We start from the raw sequence: 21247 nt of genomic DNA, 5'->3' as shown, positions 1-21247 counted from the left end.
ACAGTATAGTGACTAGTTGTAGAGAAGTTTTCCTTTAAACATTTTACATATTGATTAAAGAATTTTAATTTTTGCAGGTCCAAATTACAGAACCCAGAGCATCACAGTAAAATGCGGCACCCATGAAAGTAATCAGACAAGCTCAGAAAATAATCACTTGCCTCAGTGGTGAATACAAGATTTTACTGACTAGTTATTTTTAGTCAAATGAAAATATTTTAAATGTTTCAAGAAAAAAAAAAAATTTTTTTTTTTTTTGAGTCAAGAGTCTTGCTCTGTCACCCAGGCTGGAGTACAGTGGCTCAATCTTGGCTCACTGTGACCTCTACCTCCCAGGTACAAGCAATTCTCCTGTCTCGGCCTCCCCAGTAGCTGGGATTACAGGCACGCATCATCTGGCTAATTTTTGTATTTTTAATAGAGATGGGGTTTCACCAGGTTTGCCAGGCTGGTCTCAAACTCCTGGCCTTAAGTGATCCTGCCTGCCTTGCCCTCCCCCAAAGTGCTGGGGATTATAGGTGTGAGCCACTGTGCCTGGCCTAAGAAAAATTTTTTTAATTACTTATTTTTTTTCAGAAGTTTGAACCTTTTGTAAAATTCAGACTGTCTTATACAGTGTACAGGAGATATTAAAAGTCTACAATAAAATTTATTTATAGAATTAAAATCCATATGATAGTGTATAATATTTAATAATTCATATAGACTCGATCCGATATTTTAATTTCTACCTTGTTAAAGGAGACTCCCTGTTCTAAGGGAGTAAGAGTGTTGGCAGCTGCAGCTGCAGCTGTAAGTTGTGCCGTAAGAGCTTGCAACTGAACAACAAGACCAGCATCTAGGGCCTGCAGAATGGAAGGCTGGGGCTTCTGTTGTTGTATCTGTAAGGTTTGTATTAATTGTTGAAGCTGGAGAGAAAAAAAATATATTACAAAACAGGTGTTGGGTTTTTTCTGTAAGAGTGGCCACCTAAAACTTTTAGTCAGTAAAATTAATCATTCCACACTCTCTTTGAAAAAAATACACACTATTAATAAGTTAATTTTTTTGAAGTTTTTCTGTGTACCTTATATAACACAGTACTTAATAAGTTTGTCTTACTTCTGGAAAGTCAGCGAACTTTAAACAAAATAAAGTGATCTGTGACAACCAGATAAAGCACCCATCACAAGCTGACACATTTTTCACTACATTTCTCAACCTTGTTCAATTAACTCTTTAAACTCAGTAAAAGGACGAGTACTGAAAATAGCAGCAGCTTTTGCTATTATTCAGAATTACTACCATCTGAGCACGTGCTTCCTGAAAGTTGGAGAGTCATTAAGAAATCTGTTTCTCAGAGTAGAGTCTGGCAACTAGTTATTAATAATAGTGTCATCTAGAGTTGAAGGCAACTCTTGTTCCCACTATGTACCCACCCCTGTTAAAAAACAGACACAACAGTGAGATCTTTAAGAGATTCTATAAATAAGAAAACCCTATATACATCCCAGAAGTAAATGATAATCAATCTGGTTATAAGCCTGAGTTAAATCCAAAAATTATTAGTTTAAAAGAGAAAAATAAAGACAGCAAAGCTACTGATAACCAAGACAACTGTACTCTTGAAGTTCAACTTCTAGGATGAGAGGACACAAAAACTATGTAAGATGACAGTAAAGTAATTTCATGTCTACTTAAAACAGTTAACACTAGGAAACAAACTAGAGTCACTTCACTATCAACTAAACATTTTCTATAAAACTATTAAAATGATAGAAACACCGTATTTCCCCTTTACACTTTTTAACTGCTCCTTTTGACATCTCCATTTTTCCCAATTGCACTGTTATTCTTTTGGTCACCCAGGTAAAAAACCACTGGAGCATCCAATTTTCTTTCTCTACTCTGACTCTGCAGTCTATCAATTACTGTCTTACTGACTCTGTTTGTACTATTCCTTTCAAAGTTTCTTCTCCTGTCAAAAATATTTATTTTAATAGGCATCTTTTAAAATAAGAACACTTGCTTTATGAATTGTTTCCAAAATATTACAAAATAAAATTACTAATTCTATAATTTCATCTAATATACAGTTAATACTCAGTTTCCCAACTGTCTCAAAAATGTAGAAAATAGATTCAACCTAAGAGTACACATCGGTTTTTCAAAATATTTTTAAGTCTAGAATGGCCCCATGTTTTGTATTGTATTTTCAGAAAGTATACAACCTTACTATTTTTCATAAACATTACCCTCCTTACCAAAACCAATACTACCAAAAGAAAGATATTCTGTCTCTAGACTTCTCCTCTCTCTAATCCATGTAAAGTACTGTTAAGATCATGTGACTTCAACATAAAAAGTCCTTGGTGACTCCCCATTGCTTACCAAATGAATCCCTTATTTCTGAGCCCACCATTTATAGTTTTCACAGCCCAGGTCACACTTAAGTCTGCCATTTAACTTTGTCATTAATAGCTTACACAGACTATCTTTTCCTTCAAACAACTCAACTCTACAATATCCTTTGTATATCCAACACTGTAATGCTTCTGTACATCATTCATTCATTCCACAAAAACATATTGAACACCATCTACAACCTAGACATTGGACAGGCAGCAGTCAACAACCATAAAAAATTCTTGCCCTAGTTTAGCATACATTCCAGTGGGAAGAGGTAGAAAAAAAACCAAGTAATTATATAACATAACAGAAGGTAGTAAGTGCTAAGGAAGGAAGTAAGCAGAGGCGAGAGAGAACGGAGTGTAAAGAATGACAGGTAGAGTTTACAGTTTTAAATAGCAGTCACGGCCGGGTACGGTGGCTCATGTCTATAATCCCAGTACTTTGGAAGGCCAAGGCGGGCAGATCACTTAAAGTCAGGAGTTTGAGACCAGCCTGGCCAACAAGGTGAAACCTTGTCTCTACTAAAAATACAAAAATTAGCTGGGTGTGGTAGCAGAAGCCTGTAATCCCAGCTACTCAGGAGGCTGAGGCAAGAGAATTGCCTGAACCCGGGAGGTCAAGGTTGCAATGAGCCGAGATTGCGCCATTACACTCCAGCATGGGTGACAGGGCAAGACCTGTCTCTAAATAAATAAATAAATAAATAAATAGCAGTCACTGAAGGCCTTATTAAAGTGACATTTAAACAAAGACAAGAGATGAAACCGTATGAATATATGAGGAAAGTGGGTTTTCAGTATAAAAAACTTCAAATGCAGAGATCTCGGGGCAGGATTATAGGTAGTTTATTTAAGAAACAACAAAAAGGATGGAACGAGTCACAGGAGAAAGAGGTGAGAAAGCAAAGCAAAGGATAATATAAAACCAGGGTGGGGGGCTGGGCAACATAATCAAGTCTTATCATTAGTTAGAGAAGTCTATGAACTGGTGATAGAAAATGTTGGGAAGGGAACAATAGATCAAACTGAGAACATACAAGGACCAATGAAGTGATTGTTGAAACCTGGGCTTTTAGTGCAGGCGCGATGGCTCGTGCCTGTAATTCCACTGACTTGGGAGGTGCAGGTGAAAGGACTGCTTGAGGCCAGGAGTCTGAGACCAGCCTGGGCAACATAGTGACATCCTGTCTCTATATAAAAACAAAAAAATTGGCTGGGCACGGTGGCTCATGCCTGTAATTCCAGCACTTTGGGAGGCTGAGGTGGGGGGATCGCCTGAGGTCAGGAGTTTGACACCAGCCTGGCAAACATGGTGAAACCCCGTATCTACTAAAAATACAAAAATTAGCTCGGCGTGGTGGCGGGTGCCTGTAATCTCAGCTACTCAGGAGGCTGAGGCAGGAGAATCACTCCAGGAGGCGGAGGTTGCAGTGAGCCGAGATAGCGCCATTTCACTCCAGCCTGGGTGACAGGGTAAGACTTCATCTCAAAAAATAATAATAAAATAAAATAAAAATAAAAAATTAACCAGGCATGCTGGCTACAGGTGTAGTCCCAGCTACTTGGGAGGCTGAGGTGGGAGGATCGCTTCAGCCCAGGAGTTCAAAGACGCAGTGAAATACAACTGCACCACTGCACTCCAGTCTGAGTGACAAAGCAAAACCCTGTCTCAAAAACAAACAAACAAACAAAACATCTTGGACTTTTACTCTGAGTGAGACAGGGAGCCACTGGAGGATTCTGAGCAGAGGAGTTGCACGAACTCTCAGGTATGAAAAGGGTCATGCTACCTGCAGTATTGAGAACAGACTGTTGTGGGGTAAGGGTAGAAGCCCCATTAAGTGGTTTCTGCAATAAACTAGCTAAGAAATGATGGTGGCTTAATTCTAGGAACTAGTGATAGAGGTGGTGAGTTAGTGATTCAGAATATATTCTGAAGGCAGAGGATTTCTTAACAGATTGGATCTGAAGAACAAAGGGAAGAAAAGAATCAAGGATGACTCTTAAGCTTTTGGGTATGAGCAAATGGAAAAATCGCATATCCATTAACTGAGATGAAGATGCAGGTGGAGCAGGTTTTGTTTGAAAGACTCAGAATTCACCATTTACTCTTAATTGTCTCTGTCTATGTAGCTCATCCTTAGCATCCATTTCTTACTCATCCTTTAAAAAACAAATTTAACTGTCATCTGTATAACAGAACTTTCCTGAACCAATTGTTCAAGCCAAAGTATTATCTCTAGTTCTGAATTTCCAAAGCCCTTCTTTTCTAAACTTCTCCCATGATTCTTATTAATTTTAAATTTAATTACATTTATGTATTGCAATTAATCTTGATTATTAAACTTTAGGCTTCCAGAGGCCAGAGAATGTTTCTTGCTCGTCTTGTATACTCCAGAACAAGGTACAGTGCCTCAAACACTGCAGGTCAAAGTAAATGTTTGCTGAAGGTTGAGCGAATGAAAAACAACCAACGAAGTGATATAGTATCACTGGACTTCAGACACCAAACTCTAAAAAACTTTAGCTTGATTTGAATAGTGAAGGAAGGGTGAGACGTATGAAAATTGGAGAAGCACATGATAAAGTAAAACGGAGTGCAACACAAGCAAAGAGAATACTTACATTAATTTAGAGAAATCTATGAAACTTTGTCATCTAAGTAATGAAAAATGTTAGAAAAATATAACAGGTTACATTGAGAATAACTCTAAATACCACAAAGTTGGATTTTATTCTATGTATAATATGTAATTATTGCATGTTCCTGAGCTTAAGTTTAAAACATACAAGATCATTGATAGGCTGGGCACGGTGGCTCACGCCTGTAATCCCAGCACTTTGGGAGGCAGAGGCGGGCAGATCACGAGGTCAGGAGATCGAGACCATCCTGGCTAACACGGTGAAACCCTGTCTCTACTGAAAATACAAAAATCAGCTGGGCGTGGTGGCAGGCACCTATAGTCTCAGCTACTCGGGAGGCTGAGGCAGGAGAATCACTTGAACCTGGGAGGCAGAGGTTGCAGTGAGCCAAGATCGTGCCACTGTACTACAGCCTGGGCGACACAGCGAGACTCCGTCTCAAAAGAAAAAAAAAACATCACTGATAAAGATTAATCTTGCAAAGAATTAAAATGATGGATCAAAAAGGGAACAGAAGCAGCAAAGGGATCAAAAGCTATTCAGAGGAGTACATCAACAGTCCAAAAATGAAGAACTAGGGTAGTAACAGAAAGAAATAAAAAGCAAGCATAAATTGCAATAAACCTAAATTTAGAGCAAAAACACAACACAAAGTCAGATGTGCATGCCAAAGTTAGTTTTTAAAAAAATTACATACAACTATGAAAAACAAAACAGATTGTTTCTAATCATAAACATTAATAAAGTTTATTCAGGAAAGGTAGCGTAAGTGAATACAAATAACCAAAAAAGAATTGAAAAATGTTATCAAAAATTAATCTCCCAGAACACACTAAACCCTAGAGGAGCTTGTGGTTCCTTTTTTTTTGTTTTTGTTGTTGTTGTTTTTTTTTTTTTTTTTTTTTTTTTGAGTCTCACTCTGTCACCCAGGCTAGAGTGCAATGGCGTCGTGATCTCGGCTCTCTGTAACCTCCACTTCTCAGGTTCCAGTGATTCTCCTGCCTCAGCCTCCTAAGTAGCTGGGATTACAGGCATGTGCCAACTTGCCCAGCTAAATTTTGTGTTTTTAGTAGAGACAGGTTTCACCATGTTGGCCCGGCTAGTCTTGAACTCCTGGCCTCAAGTGATCCACCTATATGGGCCTCCCAAAGTACTGGGATTACAAATGTGAGCCAGCATGCCTGGCCCCTAGAGGTTTTTTGATTAAGTTCATCCAAACCTTCCAGAGGCAGGAAGCACTCAGGTTGTACTGTACAGAATACAGAAAAACGTAACCATTTCTAAATTGATCTCACAAAGCAAGCAATAATCCTGATTTAAAAATAGAGTAGGGTGATAAAAACTAGGAACCCATCTCAGTAGAGTTGCAAATAGAAACTAGTTGTGAAATAGTTTACACTTCAAAGCAAAACAAAAATTACAGAATATTTAAATGTACTGCCTCAAAGGATAGCATGAATTTGAGAGTCAGAAAAAGAGAGAGAGAGAGAGAGAGAGAGAGAGAGAGAGAGAGAGAGAGAGTGTGTGTGTGTGTGTGTGTGTGTGTGTGTGTGTACAGGACTGCAATGCTGAATCATTATAATAAAGTCTAGTAATCAAAAAACCATACTATTATCTTCACTAACAAAATTTTAAATCAAAACCCCATAAAACACTATCATCTAGAAAAAGGAGAATATGCCCCTCATAAAGAATACATATCTCGAAACAAAACCAACATCACAGTGGGACAAAAATGAGGTATTTCTATTTGAGTCTGAAAAAAGCTAACAATGAGTATACTATCATTATTTCTATTATGATCTCTTCCATAACTTAGTGCAATACATTAAGAAAACTATATATAAGTACTTAAACTGAGGACACAGAATTATCATTAGTTACAAATAATATAACTGGAAAATGAAAGAAAATCAGCTGAAAACTAAGAGAAACTGGTATTGACTACAAAAATCCAATCTATTCAAATATATTCATGGAAATCAATCTAAGAAATTTGAAGAATCTACATTTAAAGAGCTACAAAGCTTAATTAAGAGACATAAAAGATTTGAACAATAAAAGTATATGTATAGATACAATGGAAAAACTTGATATTATAAAGACAGCAATCTTTCCCATTCCTCGATTCAATTCATACATGTTGTGTGATTCCCCTCTATTCGTGAAGTTCTAGCCACAGAAGCCTTCGTCTATTCCTACAATATACCACATTGCTTCCCACCTGAGGACCTCTATACTTGCAATTCTATTTCTTATCCTCCTGTCCTGCCATGACTAGTCCATTTCATGTCTCGATTCAAAAGTCACTTCCTCAAATACACCTCCTGTTGGCTATCCTCTCTACTTCTGACCCCTTCCCCCAAATCTAGTCACTATAGATTTACCCTTTCTTAATGTCATTAGTCACTACCTACGATAATTTTGTCATACTTTTTTTTACCATCTGTCCCCCTTAAGATAGGAGGAGGTCTTCTCTAAGATAGGACTCCTGTCTTGTTACTGGAGTGTGATAGCACCTAATAATATTTGGCAAAACTATGTGCTAATTCCGTATTTTGGTACAGAATAAATTTTTATAGAATAATTTTTAATGACATGAAAGCATTCATGATGCGCTATTAAATGACTTAAGCAAGTAACAAAGTATACATAAAGGTCCCATTTTTATAAAACTAAAAAAAGCACATATTCTCTAAGTGGTATGTTACAAAGTAATACATTAGGAAAATATTAAACTCTAAATTATTCTTGACATAACGGAAAAACCGCTCACCTGCTGGCCTTGAGGACTTTGCAAGATCTGAGCTACAGCCGCAAGTGTATCTGTATTTGTTATCTGAGACACCCACGGATCAGGTAAGCCTTGGACCACATTGGCTGGAGTCACAGGTGTCACAGGAGTTCCTTTTAAAAAGAACAACACACCCCCCAAATAAATATGTAAGGAAATAACTAAGACTAGAAAAAGCAGAATAATTTATTACTTTTATTAAAAACATGCACACATATTGTTTTTATTTTATTGTGTCCACTTTGAAAAAATCACTTAAAATCCTTTACAGAATTAGGTACATTACACACACACACACACACACACACGCCCCCCGCTCAAAAGGATCTGTCCAAATTTGTCCTCCTCAATTAACTAAGTTACTGTAGTGTCCCCACTTATGCTTGGGAGATGTGTTCCAAGAACTCCAGTGGATGCTTGAAACCAGAGCTAGCACCAAACCCTATATATGATATGTTTTTTTCTGTATGTACACATATACCTATGATAAAGGTTAACTTATAAATTAGGTACAGTAAGAGATTAACAACACTAACTAATAATAAACTATACTGTGAAAAAAGTTATGTGAATATGGTCTCTCCCTCTTTTTCTCTATCTGTCAAAATATCTTATTGTACTATACTCATCTATTTTCAGACTGTGGTTGACTGCAAGCAATTGGAATCACGGAAAGCAAAACCGTGGATGTGGGGAGACTACTGTACTTTTAAAGCCTACAATACTTAACAGCCATTAAAAATCTTACTTTAGAGACAAAAATTCAGTAACATAAGGAAATATTCAAAATACAATCTTCAATAAAAAAATTTTATAGTAAGTACACATAATATAAAACCATGTTTGGGCCAGGTACAGTGGTTCATGCCTGTAATCCCAACACTTTCAGAGCCCAAGGCAGGAGAACTGCTTGAGCCCTGGAGTTCGAGACCAGCCTGGGCAACACAGAAAGACTCCGTCTCCAACAACAACAACAACAACAACAAAATTAGCCAGGCATGGTAGTGCATGCCTGTTGTCCCACCTACTTAGGAGGCTGAGATGGGAGGATCACTAGAACCCAGGAGGTCGAGGCTGCAGTGAGCTATGATCACATCACTGCACACCAGCCTGGGTGACAGAGCAAGGTCTCAAAAAACAATACATCAATTTTTGTTCATACACACACATACACACACACACACACACACACACACACACAATACATACGAAATGCTAACCAATTTAATTCTTGGAGCTATGATTTAAAAAAAAATTTTTTTTTTTTTTTTTTTTGAGACAGTTTTGCTCTTATTGCCCAGGCTGGAGTGCAACGGCGCGATCTCGCCTCGCTGCAACCTCCGCCTCCTGGGTTCAAGCGATTCTCCTGCCTCAGCCTCTCCAGTAATTGGGATTACAGGCACCCACTACCACACCCAGCTAATTTTTTTATTTTTAATATAGACAGGGTTTCACTATATTGGCCAGGCTGGTCTCCAACTCCTGACCTCAGGCGATCTGCCTGCCTCGGCCTCCCAAAGTGCTAGGATTACAGGTGTTAGTCACTGCGCAGGGCTGGAACTATGATAAAAAATTTTTTATCATAGTCATTTAAATGCCTCAAGAGAACATGATTTTGAAATTTTGGTTTTGTTAAATAATTGTTTCAGGGTTTCTTAAAAAATATTAAGTCCCCCTAGTATCCTATAAATACCAAGTTGATACAAATGCAAGTATAAGAAGTTACAGATAACCTAAATCAGGAAAAACCTAACTGACACACCAAATTTCTAAGGTTCATTATATTTATGTTTCTGTGGATTAAAAGAAAATCAGTGTTCTACATTTTAGAAATAAGTACATACAAACATAATATCTAATTTTATTTTTCTCTACAAATATTTTCTTTCAATTATCTAATGCTGGACAAATTTTCCTGCACTGTCGAATTATTTTTTATATGAACAGTCATCCAAAAAGTATGAATAGAATATTTAGACAACAGATCTATATTAAAGCAACATACCTGGAGTATTGCTCATAGCAGTGGTAGTGCTGGCCAAAACAGGTGTGACAACTGGAGGCGGAATCCCAGCTGCCATATCCAAAAGAGGCTGAATAATCTCACTCTTAAATACATTATTCTTCTGCCATAAGTTTAGTACTCTCACTATTTTACTCTAGAGAAAAAAAGAAACATGACATTCTGGTTTTTACTCTCAAAACCTTAGTACAGTCATTTCATAGAGGCTATCTGGGCCCTGGATAGAAAGGAGAAATTAAAATACTTCAATGGTACTTTCTAGCCCTAAAATTCTATGTTTCTATCATTTTTGCATTTGCTACCCTTAACGTGCTTGAAAACATGTTAATTTGGATAGACGTACAAAGTAAATGAAAGCTCCACTTAGCTGAAGGCAGAGATGATATCTAGGCTTCCTCTCTTATGTCACTTCTAATGATATGGATGGTAACGCTGGCTGGAGATCTGTCTTAAGGATTCTGAGGATGAGCCAGGATTCATCTCAGTACTAACGTTATATTTATAGTTGATTTTAACTTTGTCTCATACAATGTCCATATTTTGAACAAATACGTAACTTGTAGGACAAAGTCCTTATCTAATGTGACTTTTTAAAACTTTCATTTTACAATCTACTTGAGGACAGGGCATTTCCTCATGTAAGAATTTAATCAAACTACTTCCTTTTTTGAGCATCCTGACATGAATGCTAATTCCCTACTGACACTTTGAACCAGAGATGGACAAACTTCTGTACAGACAGAATCTGAAGCGTAACCATTTCTTCTCTCTTCATTCCCTCTTTTATTCTTTCCTCTTCCCTTTCCCCTTGTAGAATGTCAATGTCATACTGGCATTACTTAATCTGGCCCTCAGAACGATGAATCATCTTCTGTATGAATAATGTTCTACATTATTTCATTTCCTAAAATTTGAGTCCTTTACCATTTTGTAAATTTAAAAAAATAATAAAAATAAAAAACCTGCTTGCTACTGGCAAGTAGACTTTGACATCTGTGAACCATCTCATTTTCTCTTCTTGATATGCCCCTGAACTGCAGTACTGCATCCAATTTTATATTCCTCATAGTCTCAACATTGCCCATCCCAACCCACACTCTAATCATTTTACCACCAAATAAATCACATTTTTGTTTTAGTCTCAACCTCTTTCTGGATTACTCAAATAGTCAGAGTTCTTTGTATTTTTTGTAAGGTTCCAGTCAGTCATATGGCAGCTGCTATAAAATTCATGAAATATTTACAATCTATATAACGTTGCTGCTGATCTTGGTCTCAGGCCAACTATGTCAACACATTTTTTAAAAAAACAAAAAAACTTTAGTATCCTCATTTATAAAATAAGACAGTATACCAGAAGGATTCTCAGGTCCCTTTTCTCAATCTCCAAACTGTATCAGACTGTTTAAGCCAGCTAGTATTTTAAATGTCTAGCCACTCTCAAATTTTGAGCATCTTGGGAGGGAGATATATGCCTTGTTAGTTACAGCTCTTCTTATAGCGATACTATAACGTACTTCTATTTAATTACTTATACTCTAATCTCAGTCATTTCATATGAAAATCTATTTAGTTGGGAAATTCTATTTAACTATTGCCTGTCTCTTGTTATATTCTGTGTATTATAAACTTGAAAAGACTAGTTATTAGTGACTTCAATTTCTTGGGTAATTTTGAAATCTAGTAACATAATTAGCAGTATTTAGAGAAAACTTGGTAACTAGAAAAATTCCTACTTATACGTCTCCCTTGGTTGTATTAAAGTTTTACAGATCCTGAAAGCTTCAAACTTATAGGCAGAAAAATATGCCCAATGAAGAATAATGTCTCAAGATGTCCTACAGTATTTTGTAAGAAGTATCAGCAGTTCCATCTATTATACCTTGCTTCTTGAAATAAACATTTCACCCAGAGAACACTTATGTCAGAGTAACAATATCCTGAATTCATATTATCACTAATAAAAGCAGAGTGATTATGTAATAACTATTTTCTTGATACTATCACCAAACAATCTGATTCACAACTGTTTAGCACATAACTATTCTGCAAACAAGTACTAAGTCCTAGTTACTACTATTGTGATGCCACTTATTCCATTAGGAAAAAAAAAAAGACAGAGGCTAAAATCAAGTACAAAAAAAGAGGCTGGGTGCGGTGGCTCACGCCTATAATTCCAGCACTTTGGGAGGTCGAGGCAGATGGATCACAGGGTCAGGAGATCGAGACCATCTTGGCTAACACAGTGAAACCCAGTCTCTACTAAAAATACAAAACATTAGCCGGGCGTGGTGGTGGTCGCCTATAGTCCCAGCTACTTGGGAGGCTGAGGCAAGTGAATGGCATGAACCCAGGAGGCGGAGCTTACAGTGAGCCGAGATCGCGCCTCTGCACTCCAGCCTGGGCAACAGAGCGAGACACTGTCTCAAAAAAAAAAAACAAAAAACAAACAAAAACAAAAAACATTCTGTTAAATGTATATGTTTTACAAAGTAAAATAGCAATTTTCAGAATAAAGATCTGGTTCATCTTTAAATCCCTCATAACATTACAGTGACATATTTTTAAACTATGTCCAAACTACATTAATGTGCAAATTTGTGTATTTCAAATGAAGCACAAGAAAATTAGAGACTGCTTCATACTTTGATTTGACTATTTCTCCACTCTAAAACATGAGCACTCGGAAAATGCCTTATATTCTGCTTTATATAAAAATCTTTCAGTTTCCAAGCCACCCATCATATACTTTAAAATTGGCCAGCACCTAACAACTATCATTCCATATATCTACATACGATGTCCCTCATTTATGATTGAGATTACAATGTTAATCTACTCTCTCCTCCTATGGTTAAAAGAAAGCCCTATTCCATAAACCCTAATATGAGATATTATATTATGAAATCTACACATTCAAGAAAGATTTAATCATCAGAACTGACAGAAATCCAAGTCCAAACTAGTGAAATTTCTAAATCAAAGTAAAGTGACTTCTAAAAAATGCATGTATAAAATTTCAGATTAGTACATTACTTCAAGTGGGAGTCTAAAGTACCTATTTTAAAAATCAATTATGACAGGTCATTTAAAAGAATCATTCTAGGCCAGGCGCGGTGGCTCACGCCTGTAATCTCAGCACTTTGGGAGGCCGAGGCAGGCAGATCACGAGGTCAGGAGATCGAGACCATCCTGGCTAACACGGTGAAACCCGGTCTCCAATAAAAATACAAAAAATTAGCTGGGCAGAGTGGCGTACGCCTGTAGTCCCAGCTACTCAGGAGGCTGAGGCAGGAGAATGGTGTGAACCCGGGAGGCAGAGTTTGCAGTGAGCCAAGATTGCGCCACCGCACTCCAGCCTGGGTAACAGAGCAAGACTCCATCTCAAAAAAAAAAAAAAAAAAAAAAAATTAGAAGCATTCTTTTGCCTGCACAGAATTATTAAAGTACTAAGTAATTAAAAACAAAAATCAAAAACTTTCTGTCTCAAGTAGTATATCCAAGAATAGTTCACAAAGAATATAGCGCAATAAATTTATCTCCGGCCGGGCGCAGTGGCTCACACTTGTAATTCCAACATTTTGGGAGGCCATGGTGGGCGGATCACAAGGTCAGGAATTTGAAACCAGCCTGCCCAACATGGCAAAACTCCATCTCTACTAAAAATACAAAAAAAAATTAGCCGAGTGTGGTGGCGGGCGCCTGTAATCCCAGCTACTCAGGAGGCTGAGGCAGGAGAATCACTTGAACCCAGGAGGCAGAGGTAGCAGTGAGCCAAGATCATGCCATTGCACTCCAGCCTGGGCGACAAGAGCAAGACTCCATCTCAAAAAAATAAAAAAATTTATCTCCATAGCTATCCATTATAACAAGATTTTTTTCTGATTCAAGACTATATAATAGTTATGAAAAATAACTACTTAATCTTGTTATACTCAATATAAAGGTGAACAATTTGTGGTGAGCTTTGAAGTTTTGTGGTTCTTCCATAAAACAAACATGAATCGTCATCTATTCTCATCTTTTCATACTTAATCAACACTGCAATCAACCCTGTCAGAAAAAGCACACCTAAATTTCCAACATCCAAAATAAATAAGCTAAACTCTCAGAGCAAACAAAAGGATAAGCAACTCCTTTTTATGCTCGCTCATGATCCAAAGCTTTCTTTATACTTGCTATTTATAGAATATTTACACATTTGGATCTTACACATACCAGACTTACTAGTGTGATTAATAAAATTCTACCATAATAGAAGAATTTTAATATGCAGTTAAATATCAACTCATGTCAAATAATCACAATTCTGAATTGACTGTGTGTGTGAATAAGTTTCATGTAATTCCAAAAGCTTATTTTAGCCATTTTATTTAACACCAATTGCTTCAACAAATTAAAAAGTGGCAAATCTGCTACATCTTTCTATACTCTGTTTAAGAAATTCAAAGAACAAAATGGAACATGGATACCGTAATAATTAAATATTCAAATCTGAAATAACTAAGAGCAAATGAGAATATACAGTCCTGTGCCACTTAATGACAAGGATATGTTCTGAGAAATGGCGTCATTAGGAGATTTCATCATTGTGTGATGTGTACTTACACAAATCTAGACGGTATAGCCTACTACACACCTAGACTATATGTCATATTCTATTGCTCCTAGACTACAAACATGTACAGCATGTCACTGTACTGCATACTGTAGGCAATTTTAACACAATGGTATTTCTGTACATAAATGAGAAATGGTAAAATTAAAATACGGTATTATAATCTTAGGAGACCACCACTGTATATGCGGTCTGTCACTGAAACATCATTAAGTGGCACATGACTGTACTAAGATAATCTGAAGACTAATTAGGACCAAGAGGCTACTGTATCTACTTTAAAAACAAACAAACAAACAAAAACAGCAGCATACCTTGTCATCCCCAGGGCAACGATATAAATTCTGGAAAGTGCTAATGATGTTATTACTAAATCTGGGTGCAAACACATCCTTTTCTTGACCAAACTGATGTCGGGATTGTCGCACAATGGAGTCAATAACATAAAGTCCAGGTACTTTGTATTCTGGTTTACACTGATGAAAAAAAGAAGAATGAAAGGGGAAGGAAACAGAAAGGTAAAATTCTTGATAGACAAAAATCATCAAAAGTCCTGTGTAAATACAAAGACACTGCCTATGCTGAGGTAATGAATATTCATACATTGACTACTCCAATATCATCAGTTTCTGGAATGGCATTTTAAAGAATCTACTTTGGCTACTCTATACAATCAGAAGTTCTAAAATAGTACTACGTAACTGGCTTCAATGACATAAAACAAAGTGATAAATAAGGTACCATTATAATCTTTAAAATTTGTTTAGTCATTGTGAAAAGCTACATGGAAGAAAGAAGCAAATTCAGGAAAGAAGGGCTCTAGCAAACACACTGCCAACATGCCTCAGACTTCATCTGGAACACACAACAAAAGGGTTCCTATACAAATGAAAAGAACAATGCCAAATGGCAAATTATAACATTGTTAAATACAGAGGCCAGAGTTTCCATTTTTTTCTCAAATATAACATCTATAATTCTGGGGATCTATCCTATGTCATCCAGCCTGGAGTGCAGTGGTGACATCATGGCTCACTGCAACTCCGACCTCCCAGGCTCAAATGATCTTCCATCTCAGCCTTCCAAACAGCTGGGACCACAGGTGCACAGCACCATGCCCAGCTAATTCCTATATGTTTTTTTGGAAGAGACTTGGTTTCACCATGTTGCCCAGGCTAGTCTCAAACTCCTGGGCTCAAGCAATCCTCCTGCCTAGATCTCCCAAAGTACTGGAAATACAGGCACGAGCCACCATGCCCTGCCTCCCCTACTTTCTGAACACAAGCTTTTTTAGCCTTAGTTAGGCAAGCACAATGAAGAATCCTTTTACTTGCAAGCTTACTGCACAGCATCTTCAGATACACATACATTAACATTTTGTGGGACAGAATTTCCTTCACTGGTAGATTAGCATTTTTGCTACATAAAATGGCAAAAAAGTTCTTTAGTATGATTTAATGTTTTAAATAATTTTAATACTTGGAAAACTTGGCTAAGTCATCAACTAGAAACCTGAGAGATGAATCAAGACAAAGAAATCTGAAATACTTTAAAATTTTTCTCTTTAAGTACCATTAGACTCAAAACAAGAATTCCTAAGACTCTCTAATTGAAACCGCCTTTGCAAAAATTGTAATTGAGGAAGTTATGATAGTGAAAGCGAGTAGACCTAACCAACTCCATCTGGCTTCTAACCTTTAAGCTGTCCTTGTCATTCCTGGGCCTGGGCCGAACTAACCTTGAGAGGGAATTTAGTTTATGGTTTGACTCAGAAACAAAATATTTAATAACAGCCCTTTCCCAAAAAGACCCTCTTCTTGCCTGGGTACCAGTCTGCCTTTGTAAGACTAACAAATTAGCTGCAAGATTAGAAATTACAGTTTAGGGTCACAGAGCCTCTAGCTGCAAGAGTCTGAACCTCCCCAAATTGCTCCTGAGTATAACATCACTATCGTAAAAGATCAGTGCTTGAGATATTTTGCAGACCTTTCACTGGACGGATCAGCTGCTGTCACCCAGGCTGGTAATCTGGATCAACCAGTTCTGCGATCCCACCCAGGAAGAGAAGACAGCAAGAAAACCTCACTTCGACCTCCCTATCATTCCATCTCCAACCTGACCAACAGCACTCCCCACTTCCCGAGCCCCTACCCACCAAATTATCTTTAAAAACTCCGATCCCCCATTCCCGAATGCTCTTGGAGACTGATTTGAGTAATAATAAAACTCCAGTCTCTTGCACAGCCGGCTGTGCGTGAATTACTCATTCTCCACTGCAATTCTCCTGTCTTGATAAATTGGCTCTGTCTAGGCAGCAGGCAAGGTGAACCCACTGGGCAGTTACACAATGGCATACGGTATTTTTACTCTAAATAATTTCCTAAAGCATATCACATTAAGTTTTTATAGATATACCATTTTTCAACTATATTCTAGTAATTTCCAATTTCTTATTTTATAGAGAAATAGCCTTTTTAGGGGGAGAAAGGTAAGAACGAATAGGGAGAATGCACCTTTAAGTATATTTGCATGATTTTTCATTTTGTCATCTAAGTTGTCATCTGCAGGTTATCATCAGTTATGGTTATTTGTCAAAGAACCTTCTAGGTAAGTTGGACCATATATTTTGCAATATACAAATACACCTTAAATAATTATCCTATTTTTAGAATTTGTGCTCCCACCTGCAGCTACTAAAAAGTGGTATTAATTTAAAGACAACAAAGCTAGAGTGGTAGAAACAGAATCATGTGGCTGTACCTGCAAAGCACTGAATAATACTAATGGTGGCATGTAAGAAAGATGGCTCGACAGATTAGAAAAATTTAAATCTAACAATACCAAGTGCTGACAAAAATGGGGAGCAACACAAACCCATGCATTGCGAGGAGGAGAGTAAATCAGTATAATCATTATAAAACTAATTTAGTATTATCTAGCCATGGTGAAGAAATGCATATCCTGTAACCAGCAATTCCAGTCCTACAGAAATGCAAGCTGTATGAGGATACTTATTATCTTACATATGTAAATATTACACTGTTCACAGCAATACTGTTCAGAATTGCAAAAACTAGAAAACACACACAATGCCAACAGAAGTGGGCAAGCTGCTGTCTATTCACATAATGGAAAATATACAGCAACAGATAGTAATAAATACTGCTACACACCACAAGAATGAATCCTAGACACATGATGTTGAGTAGGAGAACCGTATAAAAAGAATACATACCATAGGATTACATTTAAAAATTTAAAATACATTAAACCACTTTAAGAATTCATTTTATACAAAGTAAAACTATAATGTCAAGCAAGGACGTGACACAAAAGTCAAACTGGTTACTTGGGTAGGGGGTGTGCAAGACATGATTAGGAAGAGGCACTTGGGGCTTGTTGGCTTCAAAGTTCTACTTCTTGAAATGAGTGGGAGCTACACAGGTCTTCTCTTTATAAAAATTTGGCTGTATATATTGTTTTCTGTACTTTTCTACAGACGTACATAGAAATTTCACAATAAAAAGAAATACAGTTGTCCTTCAGTAGCCTTGGGGGATTCGTTCCAAGACCCCTGCAGATACCAAAATCCAAGGATGCTCACGTCCCTTATATAAAATGGGCAGTATTTGCATATAACCTATGGACATCATCCCATCTACTTTAAATCAGCTCTAGATTACTGTGAATACCTAATACAATGCCTACACATCACTTCATTCACATTGTACTCAGTGTATAGGAAATTCAAGTTTTGCTTTCTGGAATTTCGTGGAATATTTTTTCCCCAAATTTTGATCCCAATAGGCTGAACCCATGGGTTGGAACCCACAGAAACGGAAGAGTGACTGTAATTATATAAACATCCCTGGTTTCTTAAATAAAGCAAGAGGCAAAAGTTTCTCTAATCATAATGATTAGGAATGACTGATAAGCTTAACATATATTTGAAATGTAAATTTAAAAAGTGTGGAACTTGTGTTGATCTAAAATATCCTAGGGAAGAGGAACTTCAATAAAAATACATATGAAAAGTGAGAATCTGGAAATATACTCCTTTCAAACTATTTGTGCCCATGTACAAAAAAAACTCTTTGTATCCTACCTCCAAGTGTAAAGGTATACTTATGATAAAAGTCCAGTTACAGAACACTGCACCCTACATGAAAAATAAATAAATAAATAAATATATATATATATCTCTCTCTCTCTCTCTCTCAAGACACCAGAGGTAAGTAAATATAACAGCCATCTTTCTTTTTATTGTTTTGAGACGGAGTCTCGCTCTGTCACCCAGGCTGGAGTGCAGTGGCATGATCTCGGCTCACTGCAACCTCTGCTTTGTGGGTTCAAGCAATTCTCCTGCCTCAGCCTCCTGAGTAGCTGGGATTACAGGCATGTGCTACCATGCCTGCCTAATTTTTGTATTAGTAGAGATGGGATTTCACCATTTTGGCCAGGCTGGTCTCAAACTCCTGACCTCTCCAGTCATCTTCCCACCTCGGCCTCCCAAAGTGCTGGGATTATAGGCGTAAGCCACCGCGCCTAGCTAACAGCCATCTTTCAATGTGTACTCAATCCTTCCTCTGGAAAAATATCAAAGAGCAGAAGAATAAATGCTTTGCTTCACTGAAAAATATATACATATCCACTGCAAAATATCAACCACCATTAACAACCATGTACATATAGCTACCAGATCAACTTTCTAGAAAACAAAAAACTTTAATGATGATAATCTCTAGACGGTTTAGCACCATCTTTTCATTTATTATTTAAAAAGTAAATGTAACTTGAAAATCACCACAAACAAGCCACATTTCCTGCTCTTACTAAATATGCAGCAGGAAATTTGAAAAAGGTAATCATAGCCAAAAACTTACAGATTAAGGCAATAGTAACTCATCTACAGATCATTTTCAGACCCATAAAGATGAAATTTATTCTTGACCTCACTGTATCTAAGAGTAGCCACAGTACCACAGAATGTATTTCACTATAACAAAGCATCTAGATTTTATCAAAATAAATAGTTCTGAATGATAATATTCAACCTTATTCAGAATCTAGTGGACAGATTTGCTTGTAGTACTCATGCAAAAAAAGGCAAGGGATTTCATACAGACAAAAAGAGTTGGGTAAACTCTACATATTTTTGGGACAGAGCTGAGGATTTCATCTCCGCATTTCAAACCAGCAAATGAGAACACAATCATTAGCTATGGATGGTAGAAAAGTCACCAAATCATGAGGTCTCTGGCTCAAAATAAAATTTATTGCCTTTAGGATTCAGGATAACTAAGGTAAGTTAGTTATTTATAATGCAGATATAGGGATCTATGATGGTTAATACTGAGTGTCAACTTGACTGGATTGAAGGATATAAAGTATTGATCTTGGATGTGTCTGTGAGGGTGCTGCCAAAGGAGATTAACATTTGAGTCAGTGAGCTGGGGAAGGCAGACCCACTTTTAATCTGGGTGGGCACCACCTAATCAGCTGCCAGCAAGTATAGAGCACGTAGAAAAATATGAAAACGGGAGATTGGCCTAGCCTCCGAGCCTACATCTTTCTCTCATGCTGGACGCTTCCTGCCCTCAAACACTGGACTCCAAGTTCTTCAGTTTTGACATTCAGACAGGCCATCCTTGCTCCTCAAGCTTGTAGACAGCCTGCTGTGGGACCTTGTGATCATGTAAGTTAATACTTATGTTAATACTTAATAAATTCCCCTGTATATATGTATACCCTATATATGTGTGTATATATACACATATCCTATTAGTTCTGTCCCTCTAGAGAACCCTGACACAGGATCAAAACAGAAGTTCTAAAACCTGTCTTCTGAAGTTTCCTTATCTGTTTCTAACTCTAGCCTCTGCTGCTGCTGCCGCCCCCATTTTTTCTGTTTGTTTGTTTTGTTTTGTTTTTTGAGACAAGCTCTTGCTTTGTTGCCCAAGCTAGAGTGCAGTGGCACAATGATGGTTCACTACAGCCTCAACCTCCTCCTGAACTCAAGCCTCAAGCAATCCCTCCACCTCACCCACATAAGCAGCTGGGAACACGGGCACTTGCCACTTTGCCCAGTTAATTTTTGTAGTTTTTAGGCTGGGACAGGGTTTTGCCATGTTTGCCCAGGCTGGTCTCAAACGCCTGAGCCCAGCCTTGGCCCCTCCCAAACTGCTAGACTGTAGGCATGAGCCAGAGTGCCCAGGTGCTTCTGTCTTATAAAGCTAAGACACAATCAGCATATGAACTGATTTTTGGCAAAATCAATTAGGACAAGGCCAGAGGCCAGAGTATTCTTTAGAGTAGTTTTCTTGGCCTAAAGGAAATCATATTTACTGTTAATTTTTCATTTACTGTCATTTATTACTCCATAAATCTTTCATGACTAAAACATGGGTTCACGGATAATATATGACCAAACTGCAGCCACACTTCTCCCTCACACAATTTATGGTATATGAAGAGAATATAAAATGGTACGGCCATCTTGGAAAACCGTTTGGTAGTTTCTTATAAAATGGAAACATGTACTTACTATCCCAAAGAAATGAAAACTTACATTCACACAAAAACACTCTGGGTATACAAGTGTTCCTAGCAGCTTTATTCATAATAACCAAAAACTAGAAACAACCCAGATGAACCCCAATGAGTGAATGATTAAACTGTGGTAAATTAATACCCTGAAATACTACTCAGAAATAAAAAGGAAGGGAACTATATGTCTCTTCTGGTTACTGTAGCCTTGTAGTATAGTTTGAGGGCAGGTA

General features: G+C 37.4%; 1 protein-coding gene across 17 annotated transcripts in view; it reads right to left on the bottom strand.

The window, feature by feature from the left end:
• The window catches only part of SCAF8 (SR-related CTD associated factor 8), a 229774-nt gene that overhangs the window by 160393 nt on the left and 48134 nt on the right, over positions 1-21247 (bottom strand). For all 17 annotated transcript variants that reach the window (XR_010126805.1, XR_010126804.1, XR_010126803.1 and 14 more), the window contains 4 exons: positions 14783-14944; positions 9833-9986; positions 7810-7940; positions 732-908 (listed from right to left, as the gene is read on the bottom strand). Coding sequence is in view for 10 of the 17 variants with exons in the window: in XM_063666756.1 (XP_063522826.1) it covers positions 732-908; positions 7810-7940; positions 9833-9986; positions 14783-14944 (624 nt within the window). In the remaining 7 variants the exon portion in view is untranslated. The remainder of the gene's footprint in view (positions 1-731; positions 909-7809; positions 7941-9832; positions 9987-14782; positions 14945-21247) is intronic.

The sequence above is a fragment of the Pongo pygmaeus genome, chromosome 5, assembly GCF_028885625.2.
Source record: "Pongo pygmaeus isolate AG05252 chromosome 5, NHGRI_mPonPyg2-v2.0_pri, whole genome shotgun sequence".
Taxonomy (NCBI): domain Eukaryota; kingdom Metazoa; phylum Chordata; class Mammalia; order Primates; family Hominidae; genus Pongo; species Pongo pygmaeus.
Note: the sequence above shows the minus strand (reverse complement) of the source record. Positions and strands in the feature narration are given on the sequence as shown.